This window comes from Bubalus kerabau, chromosome 14 (genome assembly GCF_029407905.1).
Source record: "Bubalus kerabau isolate K-KA32 ecotype Philippines breed swamp buffalo chromosome 14, PCC_UOA_SB_1v2, whole genome shotgun sequence".
Taxonomy (NCBI): domain Eukaryota; kingdom Metazoa; phylum Chordata; class Mammalia; order Artiodactyla; family Bovidae; genus Bubalus; species Bubalus kerabau.
In genome coordinates, this window is record NC_073637.1 from 76,819,851 (window position 1) to 76,839,689 (window position 19,839).

The 19,839-nt window shown below is 38.7% G+C and overlaps 1 protein-coding gene across 1 annotated transcript in view; it reads left to right on the forward strand.

Annotated features, from left to right (window-relative positions):
• Positions 1-19,839, forward strand: part of MMP16 (matrix metallopeptidase 16) — a 395,775-nt gene that overhangs the window by 189,647 nt on the left and 186,289 nt on the right. Inside the window, exon 2 of the mRNA XM_055546719.1 lies at positions 7,000-7,148. Within this exon, the coding sequence (XP_055402694.1) occupies positions 7,000-7,148 (149 nt within the window). The remainder of the gene's footprint in view (positions 1-6,999; positions 7,149-19,839) is intronic.

Below are 19,839 nucleotides of genomic sequence, written 5' to 3' on the forward strand. Positions count from 1 at the left end.
TGCAAAACTCAGGCTTAAATTGAAGAAAATGGGGAAAACCACTAGACCATTCAGGTACGACCTAAAATAAATCCCTTATGATTATACAATGGAGGTGACAAATAGATTCAAGGCATTAGATCTAGTAGACAGAATGCCTGATAAACTGTGGATGTAGGTTTAACACTGTACAGGAGGCAGTGACCAACACAGTGCCAAAGAACAACAAATGCAAGAAGGCAAAGTGGTTGTCTGAGAAGGCTTTACAAGTAGCCAAGGGGAGAAGAGAAGGAAAAAGCAAGCAAGGTGAAAAGAGAAAGATTAAACTCAATGGAATGCAGAGTTCCAGAGAATAGCAAGGAGAGATAAGAAGGCCTTCTTAAATGAGCAATGCAAATAAATAGAGGAAAGCAATAGAAGGGGAAAGACTGAAAATCTTTAGGAAAATTGGATCAAGGGAACATTTCATGCAAGGATGGGCACAATAAAGGACAGAAATAGTAAGGACAACAGAAGCAGAAGAGGTTAAAATCAAGTGGCAAGAATACTTAGAAAAACTGTACAAAAACAGTCTTAACTACCTGGATAACCATGTTGGTATGGTCACTCACCTAGAGCCAGATATCCTGGAGCGGGAAGTCAAGTGGGCCTTAGGAAGCATTACTATGAACAAAGCTAATGGAGGTGACAGATTATAGCTGAGCTATTTAAAATCCTAAAAGTTGATGCTGTAAAAGTGTTGCACCCTGTATGTCAGAAAATTTGGAACACTCAGCAGTCGCCACAGGACTGGAAAGGTCAGTTTTCATTTCAATCCCAAAGAAAGGCAATGGCAAAAATGTTCAAACTATCCTAAAATTGTGCTCAGATCACATTTCTATAAAGGTTATGCTCAAAATCCTTTGGCTAGGTTTCAGCAGTACATGAATCTAGAACTTTCAGATACAAAATATGTGTTTAGAAAGACAGGGGAACCAGAGATCAAATTGCCAACATTTGTTGGATCACAGAAAAAGCAAGTGAATTCCAGAAAACCATTTACTTCTGCCTCATTGACTACACTAAAGCCTTTTTTACTGTGTGGATCACAACAAACTTTGAAAAATTCTCAAAGAGATGGATATACAAGACCACCTTACCTGTCTCTTGAGAAACCTATATGTGGGTCAAGAAGGGACCATTAGAACCAGACACGAAACAACAGACTGGTTCCAAATTGGGAAAGGAGTACGTACAAGTATATATAAGGTTCCGTACTGTCACCCTGCTTATTTAACTTATGTGCAGAGTACATCATGTGAATTGCCAGGCTGGATGAATCATAAGATGGAATCAAGATTGCCAGGAGAAATATCACCAACCTCAGATATGCTGATGGTAGCACTCTAATGGCAGAAAGTGAAGAGGAACTAAAGAGCCTTTTGATGAGGGTTAAAAGAGGAGAGAGAGTAAAAAAAAAAAAAAAAAAAACTGGCTTAAAGCTTAGCAATTAAAAAACTAAGATTCTGGCATCTGGTTCCATCACTTCAAGGCATATAGAAGGGGAGAAAGTGGAAGCAGTGACAGATTTATTTTTCTTGGGCTCCAAAATCACTGCAGATGGTGACTACAGCCATTAAATTAAAAAACACTTACTCTGTGCAAAGAAAGCTATGACAAATCTAGACAGCATATTAGAAGTCAAAGATATCATTTTCCCAACAAAGGTCTGTATAATCAAAGCTATGGTTTTTCCATTTGGTGATGGTTGGATAGCATCACTGACTCAATGGACATGAGGTTGAGGAAACTCTGGGAAATAGTGAAGGACAGGGAAGCCTGGGGTGCTGCAGTGCATAGAGTCACAAAGAGTCTGACACGACTGAGTGACTGAACTACATGTCTAAATGTGAGAGCTCAACTATTAAAAAGGATTAGCACCAAAGAATTGATGCTTTGGAATTGTGGTGGTGAAGACTCTTGAGTGTCCTTTGGACCACAAAGAGATCCAACCAGTGAGTTCTACGGGAAATCAACCCTGAATATTCATTGGAAGGACTGATGCTGAAGCTGAAGTTCCAATACCTTGGCCACATGTTGCGAAGAGCGATCTCATTGGAAAAAAGTCTGAAGCTAAGAAGGATTGAAGGCAAAAGGAGACGGGGCACAGAGGATGAGATGGTTAGATAGCATCACCAACTCAATGGACATGAATTTGAGCAAAGTCCTGGAGATGGTGGAGGACAGAGGAGGCTGGCATGCTATGGTCTATGGGGTCACAAAAATTCCAATGTGACTTCAAACAAGAATAATAAAACAATCAACAGCTGGATCGAGATTTATTTCTCTAGATTTCATTACTGGCCTGAGAGATGAAATAAGGGTATATATTCTAGAAGTGCTCTCTTACATTTTCCATTAGGCATAAGAACCATTCATGTCTCCTTTCTGTTGTTATTACTACTTAAAGCCATATTTCAGGGTACCATCTTGCTATATGGATATGCATAGCTGAATCAACTAATATAGATTTTCACTATACGATTACACTCTATATTAGCGACAAAGACATTTTTTCTTAAAGAGCTTACTGAAACATTGAGTGCCTGCTCCTCCTTCTTTATATCACAGTCTAGTAATGGCAAAATCTATTGACTTAATAGTAAAGGTTTTGCCTTTTATTGCCTGATATATCTTCTTGCTCTGCAAAAAAACAGACTTCTTCTGGTTGTACCTGCATTTAGATAATCACTAAGTGAGGAAATTGGTTTTGTCTCCAAGACGGCAAGGTATTTGAATATATTAGTAATACAGGGAGAATGTAATTCAAGCTTAAATTGTGTTGAACCAGTTGAAGTTCTGTAGTTGGTTGTTCTGGTGGTAATGAGATAGGCTGAATCCCAGACTGTAAAAGGAGTCAAGTTTTCCCTCAGAGAAACCTTTGTCTCAACACTTTTTCTATGCTCTTGAATACACATGCCAATCCCTTGAGCAAAATAAAATAAAAACTGACTGCCACGTTTTACATCCTTCCTTTTTGTTTTGGGATTTGGGGAATAGTCAAGCAGTATATGATTCTGTATCTTCTGTAGTTTGTCTTTCCTCACAATTCTGACTACTTAAATCTCACTTGCATTTTCAGTCTTGCTCATTCCAAGGACAGATCCTAATTTCATTAGGAGAAACTTCAAGAGCTCAGACAAGTCAGTAATCATAAAGTATAATATGACTTGCTGAACAAAAATTATGCTGGTGACTTTATACACATCAACCGTACAAGTTCACTATCATTTCCCCCAAATGCACACCCATGAAGAAAATTTTCCTCGACTATCCAGTATGTGCATTTGAAAACACTGAAAAAGGCATCGAGGCACAAACAATTATAGATCAAGTTGATTTTCAATCAACCAGGAGAAGCAATATGTTTTTAATATTGAAAATAGGAATGTATTTCAAATAACAATATATGAGGATGGATGTCTATAGAATAGTCTTGGTAGCATAGGGCATACCTTCAAGTTTTACTTTGTAGATTTAGTTTTTCTTAATCAAATAAGAGATTATAATTTAGTAGAAAGCAAAAAAGAGGTATGAATGAAGGTTTTTTCCTATGTCACTTACATTGTATCCCAGTTTCCCATTCACTATTACAGAATGATGATGTGCTAAGCCACCTATCTTGCTTTATTTGTACTACAAGCGTGTTTTATTCTATAAGAAGAAAATGAGTTTACTTATACCAGAGACTCCTTTGCTTATATGATGATTTCAAGTCAGTGTTTACTCCTGATCTTCACTATTTGAACCTGATCTTAATTCATTGGTAACAAGTATCAGTGTTTACAAAGCACTGTAAATTTTGACCAGAGAGCTTTCCTACCCTTGATGCTGAGTGTACAGTTCAGCTTTTATTTGGCTAATTTTGCATCACCATGTTGATGAAATTATTCTTATCCAGAGAACATTAGCTTCTTACTGTTTAGGACTATTTTGTACAGACCTTTTCCCTATCATACCAAAAATGATCAGACTCTCAGAATGCTGTGGTTTCAACAGCTTAATTGAAATAATGTAAAGCAAAAGTGAACTCAAGAGAAGTTACCCCCTTGGTGACTAAAAAAAAAAAAATTAAGCAGGTACTTCTTTTCATCTATATTTTCCATTTTGAATATCATGTATGTAGATAAGCACACAAGATAAAGTTTATACTTGAAAGCAATTGTAGATTTAGTCACTTGCTTTTTAACTTGACCTGGAGTAAGGTTGTCTACAGCATGTTTTGCTTCAATAAGAAATATTATTGAGAGCTTGCTGGTTTCATACTCTAATATGATACCAAATATAGTCATGCTTGATTTTCCACTCTTTTGTGGGGAGATGCATTGCAAATTTCAATTGAGAATTACTCCTGGTCAGCTGTTGATGTCAGAGAAGATTTCTTGACTAACATACAACAATGATATTAAAAATGGTCAGGTCAACTCAAAGTGACCCATCATCTTATTGGGTGATGGTTTTGGTTTGTTAGTCAGGATCATAAAATGGTAGATCTAACCTTTCTGATATTTTACAATTAAAAACATTTGTTCACATCTCATTCATTTGGAAAAAAAGCCTTTTGTGATGAATGATATGATATAAAACTTGGAGAAATATAATCATTCATTTTTTTATGTAATTCTAACTCATTTGTTTGAAAGGCTAAGTCATAAATCAAATATGTATATTTTAGAACATGCTGTTTTTCACTGTGCACTTAATTTATACATTTTATAGTTTCTCTATTTATATATAAATCATAGGGCTTATTAACAATTTTCTTTTTGCAGTTCTCATAAACATGATTGCCAGTAGCTGAGCACCCACGTGTAACCTAGCAACGTCAGCTCTATAGCGAATAAGGAATGGATGCAAACAAAATGTTATGTGGAAATAAAGAGTTCAAGTTCAGAATATTTGTGCATGTATACTGTTAAAAAGCACGATGGAATCTTCTAATTTGGGTGAAATTGCATGGCAATCATATTGAATTTCCTAGCAATAATATCTTGCCAGTGAAATCTTTCTCCTTCGTTCAGGGGGAAAAAAGGTCTGTTTCAGACTGCACTATTTCAGTTGACTAGGATACTAAATATGTGTCTTACCTGGCAGCCTATTCACTATAGGTTAGATGAGAAGAGTGTCTTCACATGTCTTCACTATGTGGTAGATGAATCTACTAGATGGAGTTTCAACAATAAACCTTCCTGACAGTGATGCATTTGCTAATTTATTAGTTTTAGAATAAAGTTTTGTCTTATTTTCAAGGGGTTGTGCTGTATTTTGGGGGGTTGATTTCTTGGACATACCACAAAAGAGTCCACCTTATACTTTACATGTTAAGGCTTTGACAAATGTATTTAATATCAAGTAAAATCTTTTGGTGAAATTTAACTTCTATAATTGCTGTTTATGTTCAGTGAGAAAATAGCATTTTTGTGTTTTAGTTATAAGGTCATAATGGACTTGTCTCAGGTATTGGGGGAAAGTCACAATTTCATAGGATTATTATTTATATGATGAGTAGACTCAGGTATGAGGGGAAACACATACTGGTGAATATCTTCCATTCAATAGAGAAATTTTTATTCTGTTTCGAAGTCAGAATTACTTGGCCTTTCTGCATTTGACAGCTAGTTCACTGCACTTTAAGAAATCTTAGAGCTCTATGGAAGATTGAAATAAGAGACAATGGGATAAGATACGGGCTGGACATATAATTGTGCATTTAAAATGAATGCACAGAATTGTAAGGCTAGAAACCATCTGCTCCTTGGTAGAGTTTCTCCCCAGCCCCCTCAAATAACCCGAGTTTTGGTTATTTAAAAAAAATCTAACCTGAAATGACTGATTTTTGGCTGTAATCAAGACTAGGCTCAACACCGACAACTTCCTCTCCCTATCCCCCTAAACCTCTCTTCCTTAGAAGAGCAGAGTTAGAATAAGGAAATCCTTAAGAAAAGGGCCAGATATTCTTAACAAAATCGTCTGATTTCACCTGTATATGAAAAGCTTGGTCACTTGCTTGATTTGGTTTGAGGTGAACCACGGTGAATAAGTGAAAGGATATCCTTTACATGAGACACTGTCCTCTGTTCCTGAAGATACCTAGTTACATTTGGCTAGAACAGTTGCATAGAATTCATACCCCAAATGGCATTATAGAATAATTGGCCACATGTGGTGATGCTATGGGAGCTGTGGTCAGTGCTCTGATTGATCAGGAAAGTGACACTTTAGATGTGGCACGTGTCTGTTAACTTCCGCTTCCAGCAAAGACGTCTCAGTGGGGGGTCATACTGTTGAAAAAATATCTTCATTTTTGGGAACTTGAGTTCCTCGAGGGCAGAAATGATCTTCTCTGTGATTTTATCCAGTATCTACTGTTCAGTTCAGTTCAGTCGCTCAGTCATATCCAACTCCTTGTGACCCCATGAATCGCAGCACGCCAGGCCTCCCTGTCCATCACCAACTCCCGAAGTTCACTCAGACTCACGTCCATCAAGTCAGTGATGCCATCCAGCCATCTCATCCTCTGTCGCCCCTTCTCCTCCTGCCCCCAATCCCTCCCAGCATCAGAGTCTTTTCTAATGAGTCAACTCTTCGCATGAGATGGCCAAAGTACTGGAGTTTCAGCTTTAGCATCATTCCTTCCAAAGAAATCCCAGGGCTGATCTCCTTCAGAATGGACTGATTGGATCTCCTTGCAGTCCAAGGGACTCTCAAGAGTCTTCTCCACCATAGTGCCTTATATAATATAATTTTGTGACAAATGGTTAATCTTTTTCTTTACAATTAGAGTTTTGGATCTGTTAGGTCTGTAACAAGCACTGAAATTATGAAAAATATCCTAAAGCTAATAAAGACAAAGCAATTAAATAAGATATGCCCTTAAAGAGGAAATAAAGTTTAAAGTCACCTAGAGACATAAACTGATAGTCATAAAAATACTGTAAAATGGTGCGGTTGATCTAAAAGTTACTGTGCTTGTTATTGCAGGTTTGGTTACAGAAGTACGGCTACCTTCCACCGAGTGACCCCAGGATGTCGGTGCTGCGCTCTGCGGAGACCATGCAGTCTGCCTTAGCTGCCATGCAGCAGTTCTACGGCATTAACATGACAGGAAAAGTGGATCGAAACACAATCGAGTAAGTCAAGGGCACCTGCATTCTCTCCGTCTCAGTTCTTGAGCCAAACTAAGTAGTCTGAAGAACTCTAAGTGAACTTCACCAGCCACCAATGGAATGGTTTGTCTCGTGTGCATTTCTTTGGAACTTAGTAGATCCAAACAATCTATTAAGCTCTACTTTAACTCCGAACTCCCTTGAGATTTCATTAAACACACACACACACACACACACAAAGTTAAGTTTACTTAACTGGAGTTTAGGAATACATTTTCCAAATAGTAAAGAAAATACAACAGTGGGAGTCAAAACAGATGTGCAGCGGAAGCCACTATAAGAATGGTGATCCGTGATGCGCTGGAGCTGGCTCGTACGGCTGAATGGTGAATGGTGATCCGTGATGTGCCGGAGCTGGCTCGTAGGGCTGAATGGTGATCCGTGATGCGCCGGAGCGGGCTCCTACGGCTGGAGGAAGCGGAGTGTGCACATCTCTTTCCCCACATGATGTCATCACAGTAGCTTGAAATTGACCAAAGTCGAAATGTTGAAACCAAGGAAAATGAGAAGCAGAGCAAATCAGAGCTCTGTTTTCGATGGGGAGAGAGTCAGAGAGCCAGCTAATAGCTTACTAGCTTTCTGTTAGTGACAATTCTCACGCTAGCAAAATCAGGCGAAAAGTTTTCACTGAAAAGTCTGTGCTTTCAATCTTTTAGTAACCAAGATGATTTCTACTCTTTAATAATATTTTCTATTTTATTTATTTTTTTTAGCAATCACTTGTTCATTTATTTATTCAATCAGTTACTTTGTCCTGGGCATTTTATCTGTGAAAGAGGCATGTTGAGATTCAAAAAACATAGTCTCTTCTTCAAAGGAACTTAATTGCAGCAATTAAGTTGTCGCTTAAAATCCACCCTTATAGCCCATTCCCACAACTTGTTAAGAAAACAGAGTGTGAAAGGGCCAACGACATAGATATTTCATAGTAGATCTAGTAATCCACCTGTGTTTTAGCAAGTCATTCACAGAGTGCAATTTGAAAATATAAACCAGGTCAAAATGCCACTGTGATTTTTTTTTGGGGGGCGGTCGATCACACAACTCTTCAGTATGGTCTGTGACAGTTGTCATGAGACATGCAAGGGGCATCAGTGGCAGCGGTGGAAGGAAAAGCATCTGGAAGACACAAGTCAACATTTGCCACAAGCAATTTCTATGGAAATTCACAGTTGGATAATTCCTAAACAAGACGGCATCAAGAATAATGTAGTAGATATTCTGGTATCTGAGACCAATAAACACCTGAACGTACAGAGAATGAAGAAATCTTGAATAAGTATTATAATGCTAATGAACTTATAAGTTCTAACTTGCACAGTCATATCAATGCAACAGACTCAGTATAGATATAATTGGATTGTATAAAACGATGATTTTGGAGAAATAATTGATACCATTATCTCAGTAAAAACATCCCCCAAATAAATAAGATGTTAGTTTTGGCAGAGGAAAAGTTAAAAGAAGAAGCATAAAAATAAGACAAGTAATCATCTTGGTAAGTCTGGTTTCATCCAGACTGGTGACTCATTTTAATGACAGTTCAGCAGATCATATCTTAAGGATATTTCTATGCTAAAAACCAATACTTATTAAGAACACACTGTTATGTATTTATAACTGTTTCAACTGAGGACTAGTTGTGATAAAAACACAAAAGTATAAAATATTGTATCTGACTGTCTTAAAAGAAATCAGAACAAAACAGATACAGCTTTTATCATATAGCAAACACAACTGATTTTATACTTGATTCCTTATTGAAACTTTATTATCTCTGCTTCATGTTAGGTTCTGAGTGAAAGATACAAATTAGAGAAATATAGAAAACAGCTTGAGTAGTACAATACATCTTGTAGCAAAACATTATGATCAGTGTTATAACACAAAGAAGAATGTGCCTTAGTTACCAAGGTCCTTTTCAATGGGAGAGGAAAAGAAAACACGAAAGAATTCTAATAATGAATATAAAGATTTTCCAAAGATTCCATTTTTTCAGAGGGTAAAAGGAGAAAAAGCAGAGACAGTAAGATAGAAGTTAACCAAAGGAGCAACATTTGAAAAGCAACTTACCAGTTAAAAAACTGGTAAACAGTTAAAAAAAACTGGTAGACAAGTTTGTGGATATTTGGTTGTTTTTTTCTTCAGTGGGGGGAAAATAAATTATGTGCATGTGAGCAAGGTATAAAAATCATTATTTAAAAATTGAGAGTAAAATAATATAGTAATTGTTGAAACACTGATAAACAAAAAGAATAAAGTGTTATTTTGCATTCTGTGATTTTTTCATGATATTCTGTATTCATCAAAATAGTTGCCTTGTTATTATTAATAATTGTCAATAACAATGTGATCCAACCAGTTCATCCTAAAGGAGATCAGTCCTGGGTGTTCATTGGAAGGACTGATATTGAAGCTGAAACTCCAATACTTTGGCCACCTGATGCAAAGAGCTGACTCATTAGAAAAGACCCTGATGCTGGGAAAGACTGAAGGCAGGAGGAGAAGGGGATGCCAGAGGATGAGATGGTTAGATGGCATCACCCACTAGATGGACATGAGTCTGAGTGGACTCTGGGAGTTGGTGATGGACAGGGAGGCCTGCCGTACTGCGGTTCATGGGGTCGCAAAGAGTCTGACACGACTGAGCGACTAAACTGAACTGAACTGAACAATGTGATGCTGTGGTTTATTGACAGTTATGTCTGAACATATTTTTCATTGATGTTAAAGTCAATGAAAATTTAGTTTTTCTATTAGAAATAAAAGGAACTTCATGTTAACTGTATAGCTAGACATAGTCACAAATTATTTTGCCACAAGTACACTGTAAGTTCCGTAACATTGTCAAATAGCAGTTCCTTAACATTGTCAAATAGCAATTATTGTTTCTAGATAGCAAAGGAGGAGATGATTCATTCTTTCAGTGCAGGGAAGAATTATTTGTGTCCATTGAGTCCTTGATACTCAAAATACTTCAGCATTTATAATGATCAATATATATCAACCCTACACAATAGGGAAGATAAGAATGCATTTTTCTCTCTACTTTTTTAAAACTGAAAGTCAAAGTCCAAGTGAAGTCCAAATTAGTTTCAGAGTCCAGAATTTCTGACATTTACTTGGGGAACTTCCCACTATACCATGCTGTGTACCTTTGAGAAATGGCACATTTTTCTTAAATACATAAAATATCTGGGCTCAGGTATATATAATTAATTCTTACATATTAAGTTAATTTAATATATGATTTTAAAATTGTATTTTGCTTCTTATACTTATGGTATAACTATGATGGTATAAGTATGTTAGTCATACTATTTCTGTTTCATCAAATTAAGAAAACAACAAATGATTGAAGATTAAACAGTTTGCAAGCAGTTTGATAAAAATAAATACGTTACCTCCCCTAACATTTTGAAAGAGATACTTAAATATTAACTTTGGTTTGCATCTGTGAAAAAAGAATGAATAATTAGTATAATGCATTCTTTGAAAATAAGAAACCTGTTATCAATATTGGAAATAGGATTTTGAAATAGAATTTCTATTTCTACCAAAATAGAATTTTGGTACTGCTGCCCTATTATCATTGGAATTCTCTCTTAATAGTATACTATCAAATTTTCATTTTAGTCATAACATGCCTCTTATCCAAAATAAATATAGTGTTAAGTTGTTAAGCAAAATCTCCAGCAAGTTCTGTGTTTTGTTGCTGTGAATGATACAGAACTCTTTCATCCCAACAATTTAAAAAGTGTTGTGGACAAGCCTTCTTATTCCCTAATGCAGAGCTGATAACTTTTTATGAAAATTATGGCTCAGTTTTAAAAACAATAAATTGTGACCTGGAAAACAAATTATGTTAGTTATGCTTATTGCTGCTGCTGCTGCTGCTGCTGCTAAGTCGCGTCAGTCGTGTCCGACTCTGTGTGACCCCATGGACGGCAACCCACCAGGCTCCGCCGTCCCTGGGATTTTCCAGGCAAGAGAACTGGAGTGGGGTGCCATTGCCTTCTCTGAGTTATGCTTATCACTAGATACTAAAATGAGACCTCTGGGTCCTATAAAAGGTGTCATTTGTGTCTCTCCCACATTTGAGAGCCCCTGCTGATCACTGAAAAGACTCAAGGTGGATAGGTTTAATTTTCTAAAGTAGCTAAAAAAAGGTCTTTGTCAGGAGATAATGGAAGAGGAATGTGTGCAGGATTCATTTGAACCCTTCATGTGGAAAGGGGTCTGAACAGTTTGTAACTCTTCTTTGGCAAGATGATGTAAAAAGTATAGAGGTGTAGGAAAAGACATGGGTCTTTTTCTGGCATACAGTGGATCAGATTCCAGACCCAGAGAATTGTGTCAGCATGTAGGCTTTAAAGTAAAATTTCTGTTACGGCATTATAATGAAACATCAACTAAATAAGCAGCCTTAAATTTAAAACCAACCAGTTTTTCTGCTTTTTGTTTGTTTGTTTTTGGTGTTTTTTTTCTTTGAAGGAATTTTATTCTAACTCAATTATTTTGGAATTGAGAAAGCACCTTTCCCTTTAAATGGAATGTTATACTTGGTAGTTATTTCTAGGTGAACGCATTAAAGCCTTGTTAACTCCTCATCATTTTCCCTTCCTAGACTGCGATGCCTCCTCTGTCCTTTGTGTCATTCTCATTGTCACTCAAACTAGAAACTCTGTGGCTTCATTTGCCTCTTGTCTGTTTTTCCCTCTGAAAAATCCTGTGCTGCTCTTAGTCACTCAGTCGTGTCCGACTCTTTGCGACCCCATGGACTGCAGCCCGCCAGGCTCCTCTGTCCGTGGGGATTCTCCAGGCAAGAATACTGAAGTGGGTTGCCATGCCCTCCTCCAGGGGATCTTCCCAACCCAGGGATTGGACCCAGGTCTCCCGCATTGTAGGAGGATTCTTTGCCAGCTGAACTATCAGGGAAGCCCCCAGTCTTGAGGTATTTGTTACTCAGGATACTCAGCTCAGATTATGTACCATTTTTGTGAGTATAATTCCTATAATTACACAACTTAAGCAATTCTCTGAGCTTCTGTAATATCAAATGTATGTGTGGTAACAATCCATGCTGAAATTGCATTCTATCATTTTACATAGTCATGGAGTCTTAATACTTTTATTCTCTTTGCGTGGGTTTTTAAGTAGTTTAACTTTGAAGTTTCATCTTTATGAATAACATGTGTGTCCATGCAGACAGCTAACGAGTTAATAGGAAAAAAAGAGATTCTGGACTAGAGTGAGCTATGAGTCTATCTACATTTTGAACTCTAAGTTAATTAACTTTTGAAAAATTTCCTTCATGATTGTTGAACTTAGCTCTGTGAATACAAGCAAAATGTGAGAATTTTGAAGGCAATAAAAATAAGCCAATTTTTAAAATTTCTAGAAAGATTTCTTGGTCAACTTTAATAGTAGATGTTACTCTTACCTTTCATTAGAACTTGGGAAAGTTTGGAGGATAGAAACCTGTTTAATATATTATGCTGATGAATATTTTTCAGAGATTACTACTGCATAATGCACAAAAAATATATTTTGACATCTTTTTCTCTTGGTAAAGTTAGATATATGTGCACAAAGCCACTGCGTGGCACAACCTCAACCCCAAAGGGCAGCATTCTCATCTTAGTCTATTGAGGAGGTGCCTTCCTGCAGCTCCACTAGGGGCATCAGGGGGATGGACTACAACTTGAAGGAACCTCTTGGAGTCATACAATGGGTAGCCCCAAATGTTTGACATAAATGTCCAACTCGTCATTTTTTTTTTTAACTGAAGATAATGAATACTGTTTAATGTATAGTGACTCTTAGCATTACTGCAAACTTGTTTAGAAGCTTATGGTTACATTATTTACATAAAGCAGAGGATAATGTACCTGTTGTTGTTTGTTATCAAAATACTAGAATTTTCGCGGTCTTGAATAACAGAGTGCTTTAGGTCAACATACAAGTCAACGTAAATTGAAATCTGTATACTGCTGATTCTACTACTTCCTGTAGTAGAAGTACAACTACTTCCTGATATTTGTAAAATAGTATTAAGGCATTTGGTCCCATCACTTCATGGCAAATAGATAGGGAAACAGTGGAAACAGTGGCTGACTTTATTTTTGGGGGGCTCCAAAATCACTGCAGATGATGACTGCAGCCATGAAATTAAAAGATGCTTACTCCTTGGAAGGAAAGTTATGACCAACCTAGACGGCATATTGAAAAGCAGAGACATTACTTTGTCAACAAAGGTCCGTCTAGTCAAGGCTTTGGTTTTTCCAGTAGTCGTGTACGGATGTGAAAGTTGGACTATAAAGAAAGGTGAGCACAGAAGAATTGATGCTTTTGAACTGTGGTGTTGGAGAAGACTCTTGAGAGTCCCTTGGACTGCAAGGAGATCCAACCAGTCCATCCTAAAGGATATCAGTCCTGGGTGTTCCAATACTTTGGCCACCTGATGTGAAGAGCTGACTCATTTGAAAAGACCCTGATGCTGGGAAAGATTGAGGGCAGGAGGAGAAGGGGACGACAGAGGATGAGATGGTTGGATGGCATCACTGACTCAATGGACATGAGTTTGGATAAACTCTGGGAGTTGGTGATGGACAGGGAGGCCTGGCGTGCTGCGGTTCATGGGGTCGCAAAGAGTCGGACATGACTGAGTGACTGAACTGAACTGAATTAAGTGTTATAATTATTAGTTAATAATAATAACATTATTATGTGCTAGGAACTGTTCTTAAGTATTTCATATGATTTAAATAGTTTAATTCTCATATTAACTCAGTAATAGTACAATTGTTTCATTTCAAAGAGGAAGCTAAAGCATAGAAAGATACAGTAGCGTGACCAATAGCACAGGGCTTGTGAATCAGTGGAAGGGAAGGGAAGCCCTGGTAGTTTGGCTCTAGAATTCCTGCTCTCAACTTATATAATATAACTTTTCACAAGAAAGTTGATTTTAATTATTTTAATTTTTAAGTTGAATTAATTTAAATGAAGATATTAGTGATCTGCTGAACTAGTTTAAAAGTGTTCTGGGTTCTAAACAGTTAAATCAACACTTAATAACAGCATTATATTTATGAATATTGGGTGATGCCATTACTTAAACCTTGATTTTACAGAATGTCTCTCTTGGAGGCTCCCATCCTCAGCCCAGTGCTTATTCCCCATGTCTTTGTTTGTTTTGGAATGACAAGTTAAAATTCTTAGCAAGTAAGTCAATAGAGAAACACAGGTGCATCTGTATTGTCACAGTGAAAAAGAGAAGTGCTTTAGTAATGCCTCTTTCACAAAAGAGTGCTACTTGAAAATAATACACACACACACACATAAATGCATTTCAACACCTTCTCTTTTCATATGATGAAGCTATTATCTTAGGTGAGACAATCAGTCAATTTTACTTTTTGCATCTGGTTTTACATTCTTCTGTGTAGGTAAATACAGGATTTATCAAATTGATATGTGAATACAACTAACATTTTGGTGGATGATAACTAGAAGTGGATCACCAGACTTTACCTGAATAGCAACATTAACATGCTAATTTTTCTTTTAGTGTTAGACAGCATTTAATTCATTGATAAGTTCTAATAAACACTGACCACTCTTTATGTCATGGAGAACTTAAAAACTGTGAGAGAAACAAATGCTTATATAATTAATGAATAAACGGTTGGAATCACCTAAAAATCCTGAGGACAGATTTAGCTTAAACACTGCATGTCACATTTAGTGTCACCACATGCTCTGAACATATTTTGAAGACTTGACATATTTTAATAGTTCAGATCAGATCAGATCAGATCAGTCGCTCAGTCGTGTCCGACTCTTTGCGACCCCATGAATCGCAGCATGCCAGGCCTCCCTGTCCGTCACCAACTCCCAGAGTTCACTCAGACTCACATCCATCGAGTCGGTGATGCCATCCAGCCATCTCATCCTCTGTCGTCCCCTTCTCCTCTTGCCCCCAATCCCTCCCAGCATCAGAGTCTTTTCCAATGAGTCAACTCTTCACATGAGGTGGCCAAAGTACTGGAGTTTCAGCTTCAGCATCATTCCTTCCAAAGAAATCCCAGGGCTGATCTCCTTCAGAATGGATTGGTTGGATCTCCTTGCAGTTCAAGGGACTCTCAAGAGTCTTCTCCAACACCACAGTTCAAAAGCATCAGTTCTTCGGTGCTCAGCCTTCTTCACAGTCCAACTCTCACATCCATACATGACTACAGGAAAAATCATAGCCTTGACTAGACGAACCTTTGTTGGCAAAGTAATGTCTCTGCTTTTGAATATGCTATCTAGGTTGGTCATAACTTTCCTTCCAAGGAGTAAGCGTCTTTTAATTTCATGGCTGAAGTCACCATCTGTAGTGATTTTGGAGCCCAGAAAAATAAAATCTGACACTGTTTCCACTGTTTCCCCATCTATTTCCCATGAAGTGGTGGGACCGGATGCCATGATCTTCGTTTTCTGAATGTTGAGCTTTAAGCCAACTTTTTCACTCTCCACTTTGACTCTCATCAAGAGGCTTTTTAGTTCCTCTTCACTTTCTGCCATAAGGGTGGTGTCATCTGCATATCTGAGGTTATTGATATTTCTCCTGGCAATCTTGATTCCAGCTTGTGTTTCTTCCAGTCCAAGAAACAGAAGACATGGCAAAAAACAAGCGATGGCAAGGGTGAATGTCGACATTCTAGGAATCAGTGAACTGAAATGGACTGGAATGGGTGAATTTAACTCAGATGACCATTATATCTACTACTGTGGGCAGGAATCCCTCAGAAGAAATGGAGTGGCCATCATGGTCAACAAAAGAGAATGAAATTCAGTACTTGGATGCAATCTCAAAAACGACAGAATGATCTCTGTTCGTTTCCAAGGCAAACCATTCAATATCATGGTAATCCAAGTCTATGCCCCAACCAGTAGTGCTGAAGAAGCTGAAGTTGAATGGTTCTATGAAGACCTACAAGACCTTTTAGAACTAACACCCAAAAAAGGTGTCCTTTTCATTATAGGGGACTGGAATGCAAAAGTAGGAAGTCAAGAAACACCTGGAATAACAGGCAAATTTGGCCTTGGAATACGGAATAAAGCAGGGCAAAGACTAATAGAGTTTTGCCAAGAAAATGCACTGGTCATAGCAAACACCCTCTTCCAACAATGCAAGAGAAGACTCTACACATGGATATCACCAGATGGTCAATACCAAAACCAGATTGATTATATTCTTTCTAGCCAAAGATCTCCATCAGCAGAAACAGGACCAGGAGCTGACTTCTGGCTCAGACCATGAATTCCTTATTGCCAAATTCAGACTTAAATTGAAGAAAGTAGGGAAAACCACTAGACCATTCAGGTATGACCTAAATCAAATCCCTTATGATTATACAGTGGAAGTGAGAAACAGATTTAAGGGCCTAGATCTGATAGATAGAGTGCCTGATGAACTATGGAATGAGGTTCGTGACATTGTACAGGAGACAGGGATCAAGACCATTCCCATAGAAAAGAAATGCAAAAAAGCAAAATGGCTGTCTGGGGAGGCCTTACAAATAGCTGTGAAAAGAAGAGAAGTGAAAAGCAAAGGAGAAAAGGAAAGATGTAAACATCTGAATGCAGAGTTCCAAAGAATAGCAAGAAGAGATAAGAAAAGCCTTCTTCAGTGATCAATGCAAAGAAATAGAGGAAAACAACAGAATGGGACAGACTAGGGATCTCTTCAAGAAAATCAGAGATACCAAAGGAACATTTCATGCAAAGATGAGCTCGATAAAGGACAGAAATGGTATGGACCTAACAGAAGCAGAAGATATTAAGAAGAGATGGCAAGAATACACAGAAGAACTGTACAAAAAAGATCTTCATGACCCAGATAATCACAATGGTGTGATCACTGACCTAGAGCCAGATATCCTGGAATGTGAAGTCAAGTGGGCCTTAGAAAGCATCACTATGAACAAAGCTATTGGAGGTGATGGAATTCCAGTGGAGCTATTCCAAATCCTGAATGATGATGCTGTGAAAGTGCTACACTCAATATGCCAGCAAATTTGGGAAACTTAGCAGTGGCCACAGGACTGGAAAAGGTCAGTTTTCATTCCAATCCCAAAGAAAGGCAATGCCAAAGAATGCTCAAGCTACTGCACAATTGCACTCATCTCACACGCTAGGAAAGTAATGCTCAAAATTCTCCAAGCCAGGCTTCAGCAATATGTGAACCGTGAACTTCCTGATGTTCAAGCTGGTTTTAGAAAAGGCAGAGGAACCAGAGATCAAATTGCCAACATCTGCTGGATCATGGAAAAAGCAAGAGAGTTCCAGAAAAACATCTATTTCTGCTTTATTGACTATGCCAAAGCCTTTGACTGTGTGGATCACAATAAACTGTGGAAAATTCTGAAAGAGATGGGAATACCAGACCACCTGATCTGCCTCTTGAGAAATTTGTATGCATGTCAGGAAGCAACAGTTAGAACTGGACATGGAACAACAGACTGGTTCCAAATAGGAAAAGGAATTCGTCAAGGCTGTATATTGTCACCTTGTTTATTTAACTTTTATGCAGAGTACATCATGAGAAACACTGGACTGGAAGAAACACAAGCTGGAATCAAGATTTTAATAGTTAATACCTGCTAATATCTCTGTGCTAGAATATTTCGATATATATGTTGGTGAGGTTAACGTAGAATTATCTTGACCAACGCCCATTAAGTGTTCTTTAAGTTAAATTATTAGTTTATATTGCATTATACCTGTTCTTGTGTTTATTTCTTACACTTGTCATATACTCTATGATTTAATCATATATGAAAGTTTCCACATAATATTCATCTATAGAAGCCTTTGTTCAAGGCACAGAGCTATGAGCTACAAAGTCTTTAAGACACATATAGGATAGTAGTGGGCAGGTCATTATGTGCAAAAAAAAAAATTACATAAAGACCGTTCATTTGCTTCATGTTCCTCATTGGAAACGTCACTGGGTCCAGGCCCCATACAGTGCTCTCTGGCTGGACGCACAGGCTGGCGAAAGACTGAGACAGACATGCACACGTTGGTTATACACCGTAGTACATGCTGTGTGAGATGGTCAACTGTACCTGTGGAAGTTAAATAATGCAGGAAGATCACGATTGTCAGTGTCAACAAGGCGGAAAAAGCATTCCAGACAGAAGTCACTGTATGCAAAGGCAGAAAGGGATTTGGTTCTTGTAGGGAAAGAGCAAAATTAGTCTAGATGGCATGGTCAGGCACTCTTGCCCCACAGCCTCTTGTTCTGGCCCCATGTTTTGTAAATAATGTTTACGTAACAGCTGAGATCAGTTATAGCACTGTGCATGCACGTCACGAGGTACTTGCTTGGTCATGAGGTACTTGCTTGGTCACGAGGTGTTTTGTGCAGTATGCCTGTAAGAAGTTCACTAGGAAAGCCATGGTTGCTATGGCACCGGGGCTACATTGGAGTGGCATCATGGTTATATGAGGTTACGTCATGGCTACTTTATGGCTCTGTCATGGTTATGTTGTGGCTGCTGCTGCTGCTGCTACAGCCAGGAGAGAGGTTGTATTATGACTGCCATGCCAGCCAGGAGAGAATGAACCTGTCTGCAATTCCTATGGCTCCTTGAGTCTCCTTCCAGCCTGTTAGCTCACACCTTGCCTACCCTGGGTTCAGCAAACAGTGTAAACACCAAGACAATTGACGTCATGAGCAGGATCAGAGATACAACTGGTGTACACAGCAGGATACCCAGCAGGTAGAGGAGCCCGAGGCTCCACTGGATGGAGGAAGCCAGTGGCCACCAGATAGCATGTGGCACTGTGTGGCTGTGATTCTCTCTGCATGCGCTCTGGTGGAAAACAGGGAAGCATGGATGGGTCCCCAGACAGCAAGGAAATGGCGTTACAGGCCGTGAGTTCCCATTTGCCGAACAAGATGGCACAGTCTGCTGCTGACACCGTGGGGTGGATTTTCCTGACTGCCCTGAAGGTGAATATTGGTAGTGCACTCTGTGATGCCACGCTGGTATGCAATGTGCAGAGACACTCAGAAGAACTTGAACAACGTATATTGGCCTTAGAGCAAGAACTTGTGGCCCTGAAGAACCCAGCATCCCTGAGGGTGAGGCAGTAAGGGACTGTGATAATGAACTCTGTGAGACCACAGGTTCCCGCTTGGCAGTGAGGCCTATTGTACAGCAGAAAGGGAAGCATGAGAAGCCTATGGCCTGGGGAGGGGAGGGTGGCATCCTCAAAGGTCCTCCAATGTGACTGAGCTCATGACATATCGACCATATACTCCGGCAGAGTTGGTTGACTTGGGCATGAAATTTCGGCAAAAGCAAGGGGAACCCTTGGCAGCATGGCTCTTGCGACTTTGGGACACAGGGGTGCACAGGATTATATGTGTTGGGGATGAGGTAGAACTGGCATCTATAGCCACTCACCCCTCACTGAGACAAAGGTTGCAGAATCCTGGCGACTCATGCAAGGTGCACCTAACCAAACACATGCCCTCATGGAAATGGATTAAAGCTGCCATTTGCACCACGTGGTCACATGTGGGAGAGCTCCTGGATACTGTGAGTAAATGGTATACCTCTATGAGTTGACCCAAGTAGTGAGAGAACTGGGCATG